Source organism: Apium graveolens, chromosome 6 (assembly GCF_009905375.1).
Source record: "Apium graveolens cultivar Ventura chromosome 6, ASM990537v1, whole genome shotgun sequence".
NCBI lineage: Eukaryota > Viridiplantae > Streptophyta > Magnoliopsida > Apiales > Apiaceae > Apium > Apium graveolens.
In genome coordinates, this window is record NC_133652.1 from 92,380,404 (window position 1) to 92,401,674 (window position 21,271).

A 21,271-nucleotide genomic window follows, 5' to 3' on the forward strand; every position below is an offset into this window, starting at 1 on the left:
ATCTCCTCGACGTCCTCTTCACCGACCACACCCTTGTGGTGGAATGCATTAAAATGGAAAGTACTCGGTACTCATCAACCCGCTCATCCAGCATGCTCTTCAAGCTGTTGGAACAATGATTAATGGAGTAAGGGGAGACAAAAGCTATACCTTTCAAAGAACAGATTGTAGCTCTCTTTTACATGGCCTCCTTGGTTGCGAGGGATAATTTGCTAAGACCTTGACCTTGAGACATCTTGGAAGAACTTGAGAGAAGTTGAGAGCTTCTGAAAAACTTAAGAGTGTTTGAGAGAAGTTGAGAAATGAAAGTGTGAATGAAAATGAACATTTCTCATCTTCTTTTATAGGAAAAGAGCTACCTGCGACAGCAAGTCACAACTCTGCCTGGTTCGCGTTAGCAGGTACCTCTCGAAAAAACACCGTAAAATGGTGAAGAAAATGATCAGAAAATCAGAAGAAAGGACATAATAAACGAAGAAAGCGATGTAGAGTGTCGCTTATAGTATCAGTCCTCCAAGAAAATCTTGGTTGAGGCTAAACATAAGTCGTTAGTCCTAACTGAGGATTAATTACGCTAATTACCATGATTGGAGAAACCTATTAAGATTAGAGCAAGATCAGATTCTTAGCTGAATAAGTTTCGTGAAGAACAAAGCATTCACCAGAACAAGAGTAGAACGTCCACCAAAAAAGATTAGGACGTTCACCATAACAAGTTCAAAGAACGGTCGCCTCCCGGTCGACCATGACCACCTTGGAAGTGGCTTCATGGCCAACCAAGAGGAATATTGACCGACCAGGCCATGTGGGGACCTTTTTGGCCAACCATGATCCCCTGTGGGTTTGCTCCAGAGCCTCCTGAAGGTTTCCCGGTGGCCCACCTAGGGAATTTCTTGAAAATTCTTGGGAATTTGTCTCTCAACGGAAACAAGTTTCGTAAAGACTAGAACATCTGCGAGAACGATTTCCATAAAGATCAGAATGTCGGCAAGAACGAGTTCCGTGAATACTAGAACGTTCACGGAAATAAGTTTCATGAAGGGTATGACTTCCACCGTAGCAAGTTCAGAGAACGTTCTCCTCCCGATGTATTAGACCACCCTGCAGGTGCCCCAATGGCCGACCAAGAGTAGGCTTGGCCGACTAGGCTAAAAATGGTGCCTTTTTGGCCAACCAGTACCCCCTGCAGGATAGGCCCAGGTCTTCGTAAAGGTTTTCCGGTGGCCCTCCTGTGATTTTTTTTAAAATTTCTTGAAAAATATGGCTCTCAGTAAAAATAAGTTTCGTAAAGACTAGAACGTCTACGAGAACAAGCTCGTGGAGTACAGAACGTTCAGTAGAACGAGTACAGAACGTTCACTGAAACAAGGACAGAAGAGACAGAAGGGGCTCTAGGACTACCATGGGGTGAGCTCCATGGCCAACCAAGAGCAGACAAAGCATAACAAGCCACATGAAGAGCTTGAAACTGGGTAGGAGGTTCTGCAAAAAAAAAATCAGGACAACCACCCTTGGCTAGCAGGGGTTCTGCCCCTAGGCCAACCAGGAGAAGCCGACCGGGCCAAAATGATGGCCTTTTGGCCGAGCAAGACCTCCTGCAGGCTGGTCCAGGGGTACCTGCAGAATTCCGGAGACCCTCTTGTGAAAATTTCTGAATTTTTTGCAAGAATTGGAAAAAAGGGAAAAAATTGATTTTTTTTTAAATTTTCAGGATTTTAAATTTAGCTCCGATTAGGGCCGATTTGTGAGACTTAGCCCCGATTAGTGTATATTACACGTAATTAACCTGGATTAAGGGGAAATAGTGACTCGTGTGATATAATTAGCCCCGATTAGGGCCATTTAACCTATTCATTCACATGATTAGTGTGGATCAGGGATAATTGGTGTCTTGTACATACTAATTAGTCTTGATTAAGACGAATTAGCCCCGATTAGGACAGATTAGCCTCGATTAAGGCCAATTAGCGCATTTTAGCTTAAAATTAGGCTCTTTTAAGCCTAGTTAACGGCTTATACATGGAAATTAACCCTGATTAGGGCTGATTAGCCCTGATTAGGGCATGTTAGAAGCTTTCACTCTATAATTAACCTTGACAAAAGTTAAGGGGTGATAAATGCTCGGTTTTTAGTCCCGATTAGGATTGTTTAGTGTTAAACACTATCCAGTTAACATGTGCAAAGGCCTTAAGTGAGTATACTCACACTATATAGGTCGTTGTAGACGTATAGGTCTCTCCACACTTTACGATGAAACAACGATAACCATGAAGGGCCTAAAGTACCCCGACTCGCGAATAGACCATTATAACTTCCGCGAAAGCTCGAGCAGTATTCCCGAAAGTTGGGGGCAAATGATTTGGATAGAAAATACATCTTAAAGACACATTAAATGTCACATTAATTACACTTGGGCTTTTTGTCCAAAGCCCAATACATACCAGACTAGTCTAGGCACATAACAGGCTAGAAACGGCCCATGCGGTCAAACCCACTAGTGGAGGTCACCAAGATCCATGGACATGAGATTTCCACGAACTTAGACCAATACGACCAGAATAGCAAAGACATGTATCCAAAACGAACACAAATTACTACAAGGAAGGTTCTGGAATTCCTTCCCTTACATGAGTCTTAATTATCATCTAAGTTGGAGACTTGTCCACCAAGTTTTCCAACACAAGTCTAACCCTAGACTCACCTCTATATAAAGAGCTCTACCCCTCAATCTAGAACTACGTTTTTGGCTTGATTCTCTATAACACAGATATACGTAGGCATCTTGCGAGGACATACAGTCCCAAACGTGAGAGCAGCCATTAAAGCTCGAAGCTCACAAACCCTATCATTAATTACTAACGCATCCTACTTTTTATTCCACAACAGTAACATTTAACAAAATTGTATAAAACTCCATGAAAATAATTTTAGTTCTTAAACACATATTTAAAGTTATTTATTTGATATTTAGTTTCACTTTAGTGATTCAAATGATACCCCGTTAAATCAATCAATATATGTTATATATATATATATACCTGGAAGTTCTAGAATCGCTTCAATCATATTTATCTTTTTTCCCAGAGCTCCTAAATTTTAATTCAAAAAATTAAAATTTCCTTATTTAGGTCCTATATTTTAGAAAATAAAATCTAAGTTTATAGAAGTAAAAATAAAATAAAATTCAAGTTTATATAGAATAGAAAACTTCCTTATTTAGCTCTTATATTTTAGAAAATAAAATCCAAATTCATATAGAAGTTGAAATAAAATTCAAGTGTATATAAAAGTATAATTTAATTAAAATTCTATTCAATTCAAGAATAAAGTTTTATTAAGATCCTATATATATGGACATAAATAGTTTTTTTTTTAAAAAAAACTGATCGATTGATGATTCTTTCAACAATTTTATTAACTTTTTATTTTTTTTCGTTTTGTAGGTACAAGAAATTGCTTATTTTTTTTTGTTTTTAAAACATAAGAGACTTACATATGGACATAAATATGTTTATTATCTATATATTAATCCTATATAGATGTTATGGTGGCGCAATAGCTTAATTTGGAGGTTAGTTAAAACATCTCTTGATATATCTTACTGATATATCTTAGAGCATGTAATTTATGTTAAGTTGTGTGTATAATAATATCTACAAGTTTGGATATGGGTTTATGTCAAATATCATTATACTTCCCAACCCTTATGCTTCAAGACAGAACTAAATCTAAATTTATTCATTACTTGCAAGGCTTTTCTTTATAACTCATCTACACTTCTACACTAACAAACGAGTATGGACTTTATCTTAATATTATCTTGATATTTTTATTATTTTACATTGATTTGGATTTTTATTTAATAAATATTAATATTTTATTGTAGGTATGAAGGAGATATAATGAAAAAGACACGGAGTTCTTTTCTATTTCGAATATGTTAATATCAACTTATTTATCTATTCTATATCGAATAAGTTAAAATAAGTTTTAATTATTATAAGTCTTTTCCATTTTGAATATGTTAGTAACAATTTATTTTTCTTTTCTATTTTAAAAATGCTATAATAAGTTTTAATTATTATAGGTCTTTTTACCTAAATTTATGACCTAAATTAGGTAATCTGATTTTTAATATTTATTCCTAATTAGAACGAAATTCCGAGCAAGTGAAATTTCATAGTTGACTTTTTGACTCAGATTCTTAGCTGATTCAACTGGATTTTAAATTCAAAACTACTTGTGAATTAAATTTTTCTCACAAGCTTTATGGGGTTGTTTAATCGTCAGAATCAAACTTCTAGAACTCCAGATATGCCGCAAACAATGTATACTACACAAGTGGCCCATAAAATTTGAGTTTAAATCAAATTAAAGTTCATATATTATTTTTTAAACAAATAAATTACAAAATAAAAGAAATTGTTAGATGAGTTAGCATAACAAATATATCATTAAAACACAATTTAAAAGTCATGGGCAATTTATAGGAATTTACTGGTCTCTCAAGATTTTGAGATCTCTTTTTTTCCAGCCACCAACAATAATGTAAGTATTATCACGACAACTACGCAGACAGCCAACAACATCTGAAATATTATGAAAAAGATATAAAATACAAAATCAATATTTGAAGTAAATTTAGAATTGAGTTGTGTTAGAAAGTGAGATGCTTTAAAAATGAACGAATTGCAATACCTGTGAGAACAAATGGGTCATTGATACGGGATTCAATTGTTTCTGGGCATACAAATTGAAATCCTTGGAGTGGAATTGCGACAACATCTTTTTCTAAATTTCTAATTGCAGTTGTAGGAAAAAAAAGAACCTTATATCAGCATGACAGTGGTCTATATGTGCCAGTATTTTCAACAATTTTCAAATTTCGAATACTGTATATAGAACCTTCCTTTATTATATATTCAAAGCGATGAGTAAGATGTTTCCGGATTGTTACATGAATTAAATTTTCCTGGTAATCAAAATAATATTACATATTATGATCTATTTACTATTAGATAATTGGGGGAACAACAGATTTTTATAATTATGAAAAACTAAAATAAAACATACCTTTTCATCGAGCAAAATCATGTCAGTGCTAATTAACTCATAATTTTTTTTTTGGATTTGTTGATTGCCAGAGACGACAAACTCGCACCTTTATCATCCAAGTATCCTTCTCATTGTTCAAACTATTCAAATAAGAATAATCCATGATCAGTAACGTATGTAGTCCACAACAATAAAGTTAAATCTGCCAAAACAACCAACAAACGAAAAGTTAAATTAATTGGGGTTATAAAGATTATGATAGTTGTAATTAGGAGTAACGATAATTCTAGAAAAACTTACTATGCGATAAGATCTGATAGCACTGCATCGTTATTGAACACATCTGATATATGTAGATGAGGCCGGAGGTTTCGATTTCCTCTCTGATTTGTTTTCAGAGCCGAAGTTCTACTCCCTCTCTACTTTTATTTCCGTAAAAATAAGTAGAAGATGGGTTGTCGGTAGTCAAAAATGTAAAAGAATTAGTATATTAGTATTAAACCCATTTTCTTTTATTATTATCCTCCTATATTAGAATTTTCCTACCTATAATAGATTTCATATTTATCTCAGGTAGATATAATCTTTTTTGTTGTTCTTTTATATTTTGAATTTTTATGGTTATTCTTTTTCGTTAATCTTTTTTTACTTCGAATATGTAAACGATTATTTGTAGGTTTAAAACTTGATTTTTAAAAAAGCAAATGTAATATAAAGCAATTAAATTTCAGGAGCTATAGGGAAAAAAAATAATATGATTGAATTAAAAATAGATGAAGATATATAATTCTAAATAGAATTGACTTTTAAATATTTATTGTACTCCCTATTTATTTGAATATAAATAAGGTTAATTCTAAATAGGATTGACTTTTAAATATTTATTGTCCTCCCTATTTATTCGAATATAAATAAGGAAATTTAATTTTTTTGAATCTAAATAAAGGAGCTATAAAAAATAGATAAATATGATTTGAGCGATTCTGAAGCTCCCGGGGGTTTTCCTTTATATATATTATTAAGATTAAAAAGATATTAATTGATTTAACGGGATATAATTTGAATCACTAAAGTGAAACTAAATATCGAATAAATACCTTTAAATATGTGTTTAAGGACTAAAATTATTTTTATGGAGTTTTATACAATTTTGTTAAATGTTATTGTTGTGGAATGAAAATTAGGATGCGTTAGTAATTAATGCTATGGTTTGTGAGTTTCGAGTTTTAACGACTGCTCTTACGTTTGAGACTGTTTGTACTCGCAAGATGCCTACGTATATATTATAAGGAAAATATGATTTCGTTTAGTCGGTCGACGAACATCTTCCCGAAAAGTATGCTAACACTTTTCAAAATATAACTAATAAATCAAGAAAAAATTAGGCAAACAATATTTAAAAAAACAATACCAAATTATCCAAGACTCCACTTTCTTTATGTATCCGCGCAGAGAAGCGAAGTAGGAGGACATTTTAACACTTTAACTATCAAAATTTTGAATCCTTTAATAATATGACACATACAAAATAATAAGTAAATATTTTAATTTCACCATGTTTCATAATATACAATTATTGTTTTACAATTTATTTATATAAAATAATAAAATAATAAAATTAAAATTTTTATAATCAGGCCGTGCATCCTAGTAGCATATGTTAAGAATTTTATCAAACATAATTCGATTATTTCGTGTAACCGTGTTCATTATTTAATCACTTGCATTCCACTTGCATTGCATCCTTAATTTTCAGTCGATGCCTTATTTTCTTCGGGCTCCTTAACAAGACAATGCACATATTTTATATTATATTAATTCTCAGGCAGATACCCGGTTATATTATTTTTTTATAAAAATTTATTTTAAAATAATTTAATTTTAATATGTATTATATTTATATCATATTATGATGTTTAAAAATAGAATAAAATTATAAAAATATAAACATTTAAATTATAAAAAAATATAATAAATTGATGAATATTTAAATTAGTGAAAGAGATAATTAGTGGAAATTTTAAAAATGAGGAGAGAGAAATGAAAAACGAGGAAGATAGAGAATAAGTGGAGGTTATAATGAAAAAGAGACATTGAAAGTATAATTAATTAGTAAAAAATGTTAGTGAAAGGTAATATCATCAAATTAATTAATTTGAGTTTGACACATAATATTCGATGATATCAGCTATTTAACGAGAGCTTAACACATCAGCAAGATAATATCAGTCTCTCATTTAGTATAATATAGATTTTACTAGATCCGACAATTTTGGATATGACACGACTTACACGACACGAAATGACACGAAAATTTAGTATTTGTATTTACATTTTTTGTACACGATACGAAAGTACACGAACACGAAAGTACACAGTCAAGATGTAAGATGTAGTGTTAGTTTTGTATTTAACCTTCGAGTACACGACACGACACGAAGTATACGATATAAATAAATATTATAATTAAATTTTAATAATTTTTATAAATATATGTCGAATTATAATAAATGTATGCATATTTATTTTTAAAATATTATTTGATTTCATTATATTGTATAAAATTGAGATCTAAATATATATTTTTCATATATTTTATAATTTTTCTACCTAAAAATCTTATATTTTAATTTATATTAATATTAAATTTAATATATAATAATATTTAATTAACACAACATACACAACACGAAACGAAAGTACACGAAAACGAATATACACGAACCCTAAACATCTCGGTTTTGTGTTTGACATTTAAGTACACGAAACACGAAAATACACGACATGAAAATATACGACACGAACGAATTGCCGGGTCTAGATTTTACCAAAATATCTTATTCAATTTTTTTTTTAAATACTTCTAATTTTGAAAAAATGTAAAAAAATATTGTGTAAAAACCCTTTTTTATCACCCGCCAGAGTTTTTCTTCTGATTCCAGGTTTCATAATTTGGGTGGTGGCGGACTGGCGGTGTCTACATGGGCGGTGAAATTATTTGGTATTTGCCCTATTACCTATCTGTATGTCTACTCGGTCTTTCAAACTGTATACACATATATATTACTCTCGTATGCTTGCTTGTTCGTGGATGTGTTGAATACCTGCCAACTGTTCGATAAAATTCCACAAACAACTTATTGCATAAAACCACATATTTATTTAATTGGGGAATTTCCATTGTTTTATGTTTTCCTTGGAAGGCCCTTACACCCTTTAGATATTCTTTCAACTTGGCTTAGTTAGCTTCAAGTACTGTTTTTTTATACTTGTCTTATATTTTGTCAGCAATTATGTGTTTTGTATTGCTGATTTCCCCCCAATTGCATATTTATTTTGACAAGGGCTATGTGTCAGGCTTCTTGAGCTGTGTAGTTTCAATCTTCATATTTGGAAATTGCTGCAAAAACAGAAATATGCGCTCCCTTTTTATGCTAGATGTATTAAATATTCTTTTGGGTTGTAGTCTAGACTTTTATGCTGCATATGGAAATAAAAACTTACATATATTTGATTGTACTTGTGCCAACTTTTCATGAATACTAGTGAATAATGATTCTATATTTTAAGTAACCGATGGCTTAACTTTTATAACCTGCTCATTTCATTTTGTATGATCAATGATGTTTATTTTTATTAGTGCAAATAATGTGGTGCCGGAGGAGTTTGATCATTTTAACCTTTTGCAGATTTGTGCAACTCTTATTGGTCAATGATGTTTATTTTCATTAGTGCAAATAACCTTTTGCAGATTTGTGCAACTCTTATGGTTTCGTGGTGTAAGAAGAACTGAGTAATTGGCGGTGCTGTAGCATTCTCTGTTGATTTTAAGTGTACCTTTTAATTTCTGCCATGGACGATGCTCAGTTATTAAAACTCTCCATACCACAAGATATATTGCAGTCTTTGTTTATCGCTTCAAACTCGTCTACGTTAGAGATAGCCTTGGAACGGCTCATAAAACTTGCCAGGGAAACTGATGGACGCACACAACTTGCTTCCAGAAATGTCCTGACTATAGTACTTAAGCTCTGCCAATGTGTTTCTGACGCTTCTTGTCGCCATATACTTTTATCGTCTCTAAAGCTCCTTAGAAACTTGTGTGCGGGGGAGTTGATCAACCAAAACTCATTTATTGAACAAAATGGTGTTGGAATTGTTAATTCCATTATACTTTCCGCCAATAGATCTTCTTCAGATTTTGAAATGGTAAGGATAGGATTGCAAATTCTCGGAAATGTCTCATTGGCGGGTAAAGAACACCGGCATGCTGTGTGGAATGAAATATTTACACCTGACATTGTTGAGATCTCACAAATCCGAGAGAGGGGGACATTGGATCCTTTGTGTATGATTTTTTATACATGCCTAGAAGGCAATCCCGGATTCCTTTCAAATATCTGCTCAGATAAAGGGTTGCCTGTGCTTATTGAGATTATTCGGACTGCTTCAGCAGGTTTATTGTCGTTTCACTTGCTTTTATATTTTCTCATCTTTGTTACGAAAAGAGTTTAGTATTTTTAACTTTCTATATTTCTTTGATATTATCAGTTGGCTCTGGAGAAGATTGGTTTGAGTTACTTCTTTCAAAAATCTGCCTCGAAGAATCAAACTTATCACCTTTATTCTCTAAATTATCTTCGTGTGATAATACCACATTGAAGATTGATCTTTTTGGTCCTGAGCAAGCATTTCTGTTGAGCAGCCTATCAAAAATCTTTAATGAGCAAATCAGTGATATCAGCATATTTAATGATTTTGCTTTATCTGTTCTTGGAATATTTACAAAAGCTGCTGGAGTTGTTGATTTCACATCAAGGGGGAAATCAGGTCTTCCGACTGGGTTTCCCAATATCGATGTTTTTGGATACTCTCTGACAATATTGAGAGATATTTGCGCCTGTGATTATAGTGAAGGTAAATCTGTTGATGCTGTTGAGTCTTTGCTGTCAACGGGATTTCTAGAACTACTTCTTGATCTGCTCTGTGATCTTGAGCCTCCAGCAATAATTAGGAAAGCTGTGAGACAGGGGAAGCTTGATGAGGGAACATCATCAGACTCGGACAAGTGTTGCCCTTATAAAGGTTTCCGCAGGGACCTTGTTGCAGTTGTGGGCAACTGTGCATATCGCAGGAAGCATGTACAAGATTGGATTAGAGAAAATAATAAACTTCTAGTATTGTTGCAACAGTGTGTAACTGATGATGATAATCCATTCTTGAGGGAGTGGGGAATCTGGTCAATGAAGAACTTATTGGAAGGAAATGAAGAAAATCAACAGAAAGTAAGTGAACTGGAGGTTCAAGGATCTGTGGATATGCCTGAACTCGCTGGTCTAGGCCTCAAAGTTGAGGTTGATCCAAAAACTCAACGTGCAAAACTTGTTAATATGTCTTGAATATTTAGCTTCCTGGGCAACAATTTTCAATCCATGTAGTTGACAGATAATTTTTGCAGGTATATTATCATTTCTTTCCATTCTTTTTACTTTTTACTGTGTACATTATTTATGCAGTTTGTAGTTGCTAGTCCTGGATTTGTTTGTTTTGACCAAAAGAGGGATCCCAGTATCTCCCACTGAGTTTTAACCATTATGAACCTACCGTTGACTTGGGTAGCTTTACTACATACAGATGAATCTTACAGAATTTTATAGAAGTCATGAAAAGATGAGCATCTGTTTTGACTCAAGCTTTTAACATGAATGTCACCCTTGTTTCTGTTAAATAGATACTTCATAATTATGTACCTACTAAAATCTTAAGGACTAAAAAATCCAAGCAATAAAATGTTACTGCAGTGAGAAGAAATTCACTGCAGTTAGTTATACTAATGAGTTACTTGAAGCCTTTTCTGTTATAGTTTGATGGTAAAAGCATGAAAGATGTATCGACTATGAAGTCATGGTTAACCAGATTAAAGCCTTCCATTATATTTTTCAAATTTCAGTGATTGTGCTATTAAATTTTGGGATAAATGCTCCATCTGTGCATGTGCAGCTCAAGATTTGGTGATGAGATGAGGGGACATGTGAAGCTGAATGCAGTAGTTCTAGGACTAGGACCCGGACCCGGACCCGGACTCAATAATGAGATGCTTCACCAGCACAGGAGAAAAAAAGAACCCAAAGGCCAACTTTCCAAAAAACCCTACAACCTAATATTCCTTCCTTAATATTCCTTCCGTCTCACTGGATTCTTTTACTGGATTCTTTTACGGGGATCGGCACGCATTTTAAGGATCCCGTAAAAACTGGTTCCCTAAATAATTTTAAATATTTTTTTCTTTTAAATATAAATCTACTGTTTAAACTTTTATACATGAATAAAAATTAAAAAAAATTATAACTCCCTCCGTCCCTTTCAATTGTTTACATTTTTTAGAGAGGGTCCGACACGCATTTTAAGGTGCATATAAAGTATAGTTCTGTAATTTTTTTTTACAATTTTATTTTTCTGAATAAAAATTAAAACATTCAACTTTTATTCAGAAAAAGAAAATTGTAAAAATACGTTACATAACTATACTTTTTATGCACCTTAAAATGCGTGCCGGACACTTCCTCAGAAATGTAAACAATTGGAAGAGAGAGTATTTTATAATAACCTTAAAATGTGTCAGGTATGCAAAAAAATATGTAAAGAATTCACTGAGACGGATAAACTAGATATTTTGTTGAAGGATGGTATTAAGATAATGCAGTGTTGAGAAATTGAGGTTGGAAGTTTGTAATGCTGCACTATGGCCTTAAGTTTTCAGAGTTTGGAGTACTTTCTTCTTCTTTTTCTAGTATAAAAGAGAGAATAAGGTGGAAAAATTAAAAGAATCACAACTATTGACGTTTAAGTACGGAAGTTCTTGTTTTCTTATGAGAACTCTCCTTAATTTCCCAATCGTGATCTAAACTGTGCTTGAGAGTTTGTACAGGGAAGAAAAGAAAAGCAATGAAGAGAAGGTAAAGAAAAAAAATAAAAATAAATAAAAATATATATATATATATATATATATATATATATATATATATATATATTCTCTCGTGAGCTCTCAGGTTTCTGAGGAAAGAAGCGACTATTTAAAAAAAATTGATATACCGGAAATTATATAAAAAGTTGTATTAGAAATTCTATTCTAATTTCTAAGCATTCCATTTTTATGGAAAAAAAAGTTATGCAGAAAAAAGTTGATATATTTTCTTCTGGATCTTTTCTTTTTCTCTATTGCAAAAACTAGGGAACATCTTGAGGAAAATATTTTGTAAAGTGAAGTTATTTGCATTTTTCGCAAATTTATGGGAAAAAACAATTTTTAGGAATTTTTTTTGGTTGAATAGAGTTCCTACGACAATCAAATAATATTTTTTTAGGGAAATGTTTTTTTAAAACGTTTCTTTCTTGTTTTCAGGGGAGCATGAAATTACCGAACTACCTTATATTAATCTCAGAAGATGTTTATTGTAAATACGACAAGGGGGACACTTTGATATTTTCACTCATTTTTTGCCCCGGAAACGAAAAACTTGTTTTGAAAATTATATTTTTAATTTTTATTTCCTAATAATTATAATTTTCACGGAAAATGTAACCTTCCTGGTAAATAAATTTTTATTACAAATCGAACAAGCACTTAGTATTTATCACAAAACAAATCAATGACAAATATTCTAATATTCTAACAAATATGTAGTTCCAGAAAGTTCAAGTTTTTTTTATCTATCATTAAACAGGGGATAACTATCTTTTTTTATCACAGTTTCGAATCTAATAGGAGGAAAATTTATGATTATGTCAGGGTCTCGCTTAAATGCGGTTTATCTTGGTTTACCTGGTTTGCAGGATATTGTGTGACCCCGTATACGCACCCGAAAGATGGCGGCTATGAGTTCTCTGCGATAAAAAAAACTTAAAAATTATAAAAAAAAAACAAAATTGACTAAACAAACTTGGCGTAAAAATGTATATGAAATTAGAAGTGAAAATTTCACGATTCGGAACTAAAATTTCGTTTTCGGGTTGGGTTCTTAAATTATTATGTCATATTAATAATTTCATTATATATCTTTGTTTGTCTTTAAAATATTATATATAATATATCTTATTTACTATCTTATTTTAAGTTTAATTGCTACTCTTTTATTTTACTATTATTATTTATAATTAAATTAATTTATCATTCAACAAGTAAGTTGTTTTTATTATTTTAGATAAATTATAATCAATAATATAGTTTTAGACGTAAATCATATTAAAAAAATAAAGTAACAATAAATCACATATTACAAACCAAACACATATTTCTACTATTTACGGTAACTAATATATTGTAATCGGATTCCATGTAATTTCAAGTTACAACATGATTATAGAACCTGTGAAACAAATGAGGCCATAATATTTTAATTTTATTAAATTATAATATATACTATGACAAAGAAAAATTTATAAACAAAATCTGATTTAATATATTGACCAGGAATTAATCAATTAAATCAGGGATAATACATGTTTGTGTACGGGCTTATAAGTTATTTATAACTTATAAGTCCGTAAGTATTTATTTTTGACTGTTTGTCGACCCAACTTATAAGTTGAATTTATAACTTATAAGCTCATAAGTTGAATGTTAATATCGACGTATTTTTTCCCAATTTATTTAGATTTTTCACCTTTTTATTAATTTTAGTTTTTAAATATATGTTTTTTAATGTTAAGTTAGTTTAAAAATCATGAATTAAGATAATAATATTTAAAAATTATTTATTTTAATTCATTTAAGTTAAAAAAAATTATAACTTATAAGTAAAATTAACCAAATACTTGAATAACTTATAAGTATTCATCTACTTATCACTTTTAAGTCACTTATTAATTTTAAGTCATAAATTACTTATTTTAAGACATCACTAAATTTATGTTATTTCACTAAAGTATTTGATTAAAGGATGTATATACAGACTAGTGACTTGTGCCCGCTATGCTTTGGCATCCTAAAAAAGAAAAAAAGCCGACCGTATGATTAGATATTATTTTTTTATTCCCTTTAAAAAAATGTCGGCCGTCATGTCAATTTTTGTAGATACCCCTTATATATACCGTAACCATTATATTTTTATTGAGTAATTTTTTATGTATTTACTTGATGTAACAAAATTACGTACCGAGGCAGAACGAATCTTTAAAAATATCGAACTCCCACATATAATCTGTGTAATAAAAACATGGTTAAATTTAATTGGAATAAGATTTCCAACAGTGATTTCGTTAGAATCAAATTTATGTTATTTAGCGTATGTATATAATTTAAAATTATATATCCTTAACATAATTTTTTTAAAAGTGATTACATTATATAAATTTTAATCAATATATTAAATTACAAATCTATTAATGTTGTACAATCATTAATTCCTCATATTCTATTAAATTTTATTTCATAGGTTATGATTATTATTGCAACAATTATTATCAAAAAAATATATATTTTAGATCCAATAATTTAATTTGAATTTGTGTGTCCTGTGAGAACTGTAAAAAAACTAATTACTGTCTACAATTTCAACCGTTTCCTTTCTTGACATATGTGCATGTCTTAAAGCCCATTTACTTTTGAGTATTAACTTCAACTAATTGTTGTCTAAATCATCTCTTCAATTGGGTTTATTGCTTCCATCTTAGTCCATAATCCATGTTCTTGTGCTTTTCATCTTCATTAGAGAATGGGTCATCTATACTGTACTATGTCATTCTCCTGCCGAATCATTTGCATTTGGAAGAATTGTAAGTGTTTCCTTCACTCTTAAATTGATATTTTGTTCTGTTTGTATTTCCTTTTACAGTTTGGTCCTTTTAAAATTACTTAATAATTTCTTAATTTTCCGTAATAGAATCTTTCCAGTAATTTTTTCACTGCATCTCCTGATATCATATCAGAAATGGTAACTTTGCATGCTCCGAATGAAAACGTTTGGTCCGGCATGTTATTTAAAGATGTGAAAAGTATTCTACAGTTATAATCTCTGATGAAATTTTCTGGTGTCACGCCTTACAACATGAATTTATTATCATATCTTGGTGGACCAGACTTCAAAATCCAAATATTCGACTCTTACGGATTGGAAATAGGTTATTTGGAATCATGTACAGATTGCAGGAATGATAATATTGCTATAGATGTACTGACTTCTACTAACAAATTTAGTGTTTTGGAGAATTTCACTTGTCATCATAAATTGGTGATTACCACGGCGCCTCGTATGGATGATTCTTGGTCTGAGGATAGTTTTCTTTGTAATACTTAAATGTTTAATTTATTTCCAGTATCTTATATAGTAATTTTTGTTTAGGTTTTGTGTGAGTTTGCATGTTACCAATTAGACTTGAAGGTTGACCGCACTAATATAATGCTAGGATGGGAGAGTCATATGTGGAAAATTGGAGTGAAATGGGTGAACAAATGTGCCTATTTTGATAAGATGTGGGATCATTTTCTTTATAGTGCACACATAGATGTTGGTGACACCCTTGTTATGCGTGTAGTTCCTACACTTGATGTATTTAACATGCCCATATTCAAAGTAGATGTTTTCCCTCCTTCAGTTCTAAAGAAAGATGACTCTGTTCATGGTACCTCTAATTTTTTTTAATTTCTACTTATTGATTTCGTTCCTTCATATGTTATTGGCTGACAGTTTTTAATACTGAACAGGTTTAGATGTCATTACATCTTACCAGAGGTTCTATAAATTTGTTACCTTGAATGCTTTGGAATTTGGTCATTTGGTAAGTTGTTAAATATAAGAATGTTTGGAGTTAACTACATTCTTGTTTTTCTTACTCCTTAAATATATTCAGGAAATTCCTCATGCTTTTGTTGCGAAATACGGAGATCGGATTTCAAATCCACTCAATATTTCTCTTGGTGCTGGTTATCGAACTTCTTTCATGTATTTTCATTCTGATCGAAAAATACATGGTTTAAAAGGGTTTCTTTGAGCAGTATGAAGTTTTAGATGAATATGTCATTATTTTTGACTACTTTGGTGCGGCAAATTTTATTGTGGAGGTTTACAACTCCGATGGTTTGAATCATTTAGTTAATTCTGATGGTCAATTTCGTGTTGAATTGTTCCAAAAAATATTGTCTAATGAGCCTACTGTGGATGAGATACCTAATCTTGAATACCATTCAACTGCAAGTGATTTGGCGAATTTAATTGGTAATGCCATTGATGAAGAGATGCAGATGGTATTGGTCAGTGAGAGTACAAATAAAGGAGGTATTTTCACTGTTTAGTAAATATTAGGGCTGAGCAAAACCGAACCGAACCGTGCTAATTCGGTTCAGTTCGGTCCTAAATTTTTCAGAAATTCGGTCTATTCGGTCCGGACCGAATAGACCGATATAAAATTCGGTTCGATTCAGTTCTTTTAACAAATATTTCGGTCCGGATCGAATAGACCGAATAAACCAAATCATAAATACTTTAATTTCGTATTATATATATTTTACATATATCTTAAAAATTATAATCAAAATTTTTAATTTGTAATTATATTTATGGAGTATTAGAACTCTACATATCACATTACTTTAATTTTATTTTAAAATTTATAATTTGTGATTTAATTTTTAATACAATTTTCTTTTTGAAAACAATTTTGGTCTATTCGGTCTAAAACCGGACCGAACCGAATTATTTCGGTTCGGTTCGGTCCGGTCCAAAATATAACTTCGGTCCGGTTCGGTCCAAGAAAAAATGACTATTCGGTTTTTCGGTTTATTCGGTTTGGTCCGGTTTTGGACCGAACCGACCGAATGCTCAACCCTAATAAATATAGAATAATCTTTATACAAATTGGAAACATCGTAATCTAACACTATTGTTGATGAATATTTATTTATTAATCATTAATCTTGAATTTGTAGGTTCGAAATCTGATTTGGATATTAATTCAATTGCACCAACACATGACAACACTGACCAAAATATACAGTTTGTTCATATATTTATAGACCTTATTTCTTAAGTGTTTAGTGATTTTTTTTCTTAAATCATCTTGCACTATTAGACTCAGATTCAGATTCGTATGATTCGTTAATGGAGGAACATCAGAACAACAATCCCATTGGTAACAATTTTTTCTCTTGTTCTTTTCATTACTTATAAAGTATTTCTAAATTGGATATATTTTTTTCTTAAAACCTCTTGCACTATTAGACTCGGATTCGAATGATTCGTCACTGGAGGAACAACATAACAACATTTCCATTGGTATTTTTTTTCTCTTAGTGTTTTGATTAATTATAAAGTCTTTGTAATAATTTTCTTTGGTTTCCTATTTAGATGATAATGTACCACTGGTTGAGGAACCCTCGTCCTTTGTTGCTGTACTTTCTCAATGTCATGTAGGGAAAAAATTTCATGGCGTGGTAAGTTAACTTATGAAATGATTTGTTTATTGCTAAATGTATGTTTAGTTGTACTGCTCTTATTCACTTAATGTGTTAAATATTATGATATTGGAAGAGATTTATTTCCAATTTATTTTGACTGGGGCAAAAGAACGAATACTATCTTGACTTATGGTGGAAGGGATTGGAATGTTGAAGTTTTGAAGACTAGAAGGCGATGTAGATTTGGTATTGGATGGATGGAGTTTGTTGTGGAAAATAACTTTTTTCGTGACAACCAATTGCTGTTTGTTTATAGGGGAAACTTCAATTTCCCGGTATTGCTTATTAGTTAGTTTCCTCTATTTTATGAATCTTTATTGTACTTTTAGAATATTTTCAGTTGCGTTCTAATAATGGATGATACAATGTGTTATTAACTTATATTGTTTATGTATTTGTGTATGACAGTTGAATCTGAATTTAAATATCTATGTGTTTGAATTAAATTTGAAGGATGTATTATAGGAAAAGCTCTTTAATTAATTGCGCAACGATAACCATATATATTTCTTGCGCTTAATTTCTATTTTGCCAATCTAATATAACTCTGATTGCTACTTTGCTACTTATGGATCGAAAACTACAAACATACTCCATAAATAATTAATTAAATCTCTGTTAATTTCTAGGAGTTCTGTGAAACTGAATTCAGGTGATAGGATGAACTTGATGCCTGTTTAATGTAGAAAAGACTAATTTAGCAAAATGTTGCATTAGTGGCATACCAAAAATGATTGTTCATATAGTGATATATAATTTTTTTACCTCTGCAAGTGACTCCTGAATTGGTTTAGGCTGGTATTCTGAATTATTGCTTATATTCCTCCTATTATTGATATTAATGGCAGTATACAGCCTCGACTTGAATTTGATGTTCTCCTTTTTTATGATAAGCTTCATGAAGTACTCCTTTTGTTCAATTGTCTTGAGTAAAGATGGAAATATCATTTCGTTTGTCTATCATATTAGGAACATAAATTAGTTGTTTAGTTTTAAATTGATATTTTGTTATTTACCAAAATTTTGTAGTTACCTCTTCGAACAGTTTACCCGCTCCTTTCCCATAGCATATTTGAGCGGCTTTGTTTTCCATCAAGATGTCTATCTCACCAGTGTTGTCTCCAGCCCTCAAAAGGATGTTAAACCTGTTTGACCAAATATGTTTGTCTCAGAAATTCAGCAATTTGAGTTAATGTAATTAGTTTATGGTAGAAATAAACTATACCATGTTATAGGATATGGAACCTCTCTAGGGCAATGCTTGCAGTTTTGTGAGTCATCAACTGTAGTTGTTGGATTATAGCATGATGAGCATATTTTGCGGAACCAATTATCCGTTTCTTGAATCGCGATGACTTTCAAGTTGCAGTAACATTTTTTCTGCATGTACATGTATAGGGTTTTAATTACTCAAACAATGATGCTTAATGTAAATAATTAAATAAGTAATGGATACTAACATCAATGAATTCATCACCCAGGCCTTGTATCTCATTTATTGAAAAAGTTTTTGGTGGTTCTGAACTTATCTTCACATGCATAATATCAGCAAATTGTGGTAGTTTTAACCTGCAATTGAATAATATCTAGTAATGTATTGTCTTATATATCACCATATATTCTAAAAAATTGTACTAAATACTGTGTTGAAACCGTATGGACGTACGCATTTCTAAAATGAACCGCACTGTGGTGGTTACAATTAAGATGAAATGAAGTAGCTCCAATATTTGATATATCAATTTCATCTGCATATGTTTATATGAAATTTAGCGTTAAATCCAGTAGGTGTTAGAGAACTATTTTAGATAAACTATTGTATACGTACTTTGCCATAGAGTTATCCTTGCACATCTTATGATAATTATAATAGGATATTCCCATTTCTCCTGCATTATTTCGTTGAGCTGTTCAGCAAAAGAATCCCAGAAGGTAACTCTAACAGATGTGTTGCCATCTGAAATGTAGAATTTCATTTGAGATTGTTGTTGATTTATCTTGTTAGTGAATCTGGAAATCCTGAGTTGCAGATCTTGTATAACTCCTATGACATCTTCAGCCGGATAAGATAGGAATTAAAATCTTAATGTTTCAATTTTTGAAATATAAGGATTTTAGTTTTTAAAAAACTTACCTGTAAGATAGGTTGTTTGTTCAAATAGTTCCTTCAAATCACCAAGGTCATAGAAATCAAAAACAAACTTCTCTATGGCTACTTCATTTTCATCGATATCCACTATTTTGGTATCCTTTGACAGCACTATTTGTATATCTTTTATGACTGGATGGAATTTTTCTTCAGCAAGATAGCCTTTAACAGTAAATTTTTTGAAAATATAACATTTACCCATTTCAACAGCAGGCTCTAACAGATCAGCTGCAGATGCAGGGACAAAACCATGAATCCTACACTTCTGAATTAAAAATTGAGAAGTTAGCACTTTATATATAGACTAATCATTAAAATAAGTCAGTGTGTTAAGACAAATTTATTTCCGATTACCTTATTATCCAACAGCAGCATATTGAATGGCTTGAAAGGAGCACCTGTTGTTTTGTTGTATCCTTTCCAAATATTGAGAACTCTTGCAGACACCTTCCAATCGTATTTTCCTTTACGTAATTCTTTAAATGAATCATACATTTTGCTCTCCATTCCGGATCAACTTTCTACTGGGTTTTAAGAATTGTTGGGTTTGGTTCCCTTAGTCATTGAAAGAAAGACACTTTACTTATAGGCTGTTTATGATTATTGTTAGTTAATGCATAAATGAATATATCAACCTTACCTATTATTTAATGCATGAGGCAGTCATATATTTAATGTAAGACATTCATAGATGATGAGAATCACATTAAAGACATTTCGTCAAGGTAGGTTGTGAATAGTTAAGTGTTAGATGTTGACTCACAACTGCATAATTTAATTTGACGTTACAAATTAACCAAATAAAACATCCATCAAAGTTTAAATGTAGCCAAAAATACAATGTTTCAATCTATTGTTGTGCAGCAAATTTACAGAACTCCTATTTTCCCATCTACATGGATAACTTGTAATTAGTTTGTGCCTCAAACTTTAATAGTAAAGTGAGTTATGATTCAATTTATTTAACTTACAGTTTCTTCATTTCTGCATTTTTGCCAATCTAGGTGATACCTCTAGCTCACACTTGATCGAACTCTTGCTATTCTGTCCGCGAGACCTATTTGTAGACTTACCTGTTGGAGGGCTAGTAAAATTTACTAAAACTTGTTGCGAATCCAATTTCTAAAATGAAGTTAAAATACATTGCACATTAATTTTTTGGCACATATATTTCCTGGAATGCAGAAACTGTGGAGGTTCCTTACCTGTATTACAGTATTTGTTGACAACTCTTCCACCTGTGGGCTTTTTGGTTCGTTAGGATCATGACTACGTGTTACCTCTTCGGGAGGACCAATTCTCTTTGCATCAAAAACATTTGATTGTTCTTTAATATTCTCTTCTGATGGGCATAGAGTAATGGTGAATTGTTTTCCCTACATTTCTTTCAGAATCGGTGAAAAAAGCTTTTCATTTACCTGCCTATAAAATTAAGAAATGGAGTCATTGTAAGTACTAATCCAAAAATTTTAAATTAACTCTTACTTAGTTAGTTATTATATTTTCTCTGTAAGATACATATTGCAGTGACAGAAATTTTAGATTTAATTATGCTCTCATCATTCCAGTATTTTAGGCAATAGCTTCTTGAGGCTCTGCATTGTATTGAAGGTTTA

At 31.4% G+C, this 21,271-nt stretch overlaps 1 protein-coding gene across 4 annotated transcripts; it reads left to right on the top strand.

Annotated features, from left to right (window-relative positions):
* Positions 1-7,930: 7,930 nt before the first annotated feature.
* LOC141668705 (uncharacterized) lies at positions 7,931-11,881 on the top strand. Of its 4 annotated transcripts, none has more exons than XM_074475686.1 (4): positions 7,931-8,056; positions 8,807-9,511; positions 9,607-10,513; positions 11,056-11,880. In XM_074475686.1, the coding sequence occupies exons 2-3, from the start codon at positions 8,908-8,910 to the stop codon at positions 10,452-10,454; spliced, it is 1,452 nt and encodes a 483-aa protein (XP_074331787.1). In that variant the 5' UTR covers positions 7,931-8,056; positions 8,807-8,907; the 3' UTR covers positions 10,455-10,513; positions 11,056-11,880. The 4 variants fall into 4 exon arrangements, with proteins under 4 accessions (XP_074331787.1, XP_074331788.1, XP_074331790.1 ...); XM_074475687.1 differs by having other exon boundaries at positions 7,946-8,078; positions 11,056-11,881; XM_074475689.1 differs by having other exon boundaries at positions 7,982-8,056; positions 8,745-9,511; positions 11,056-11,881.
* Positions 11,882-21,271: the final 9,390 nt, after the last annotated feature.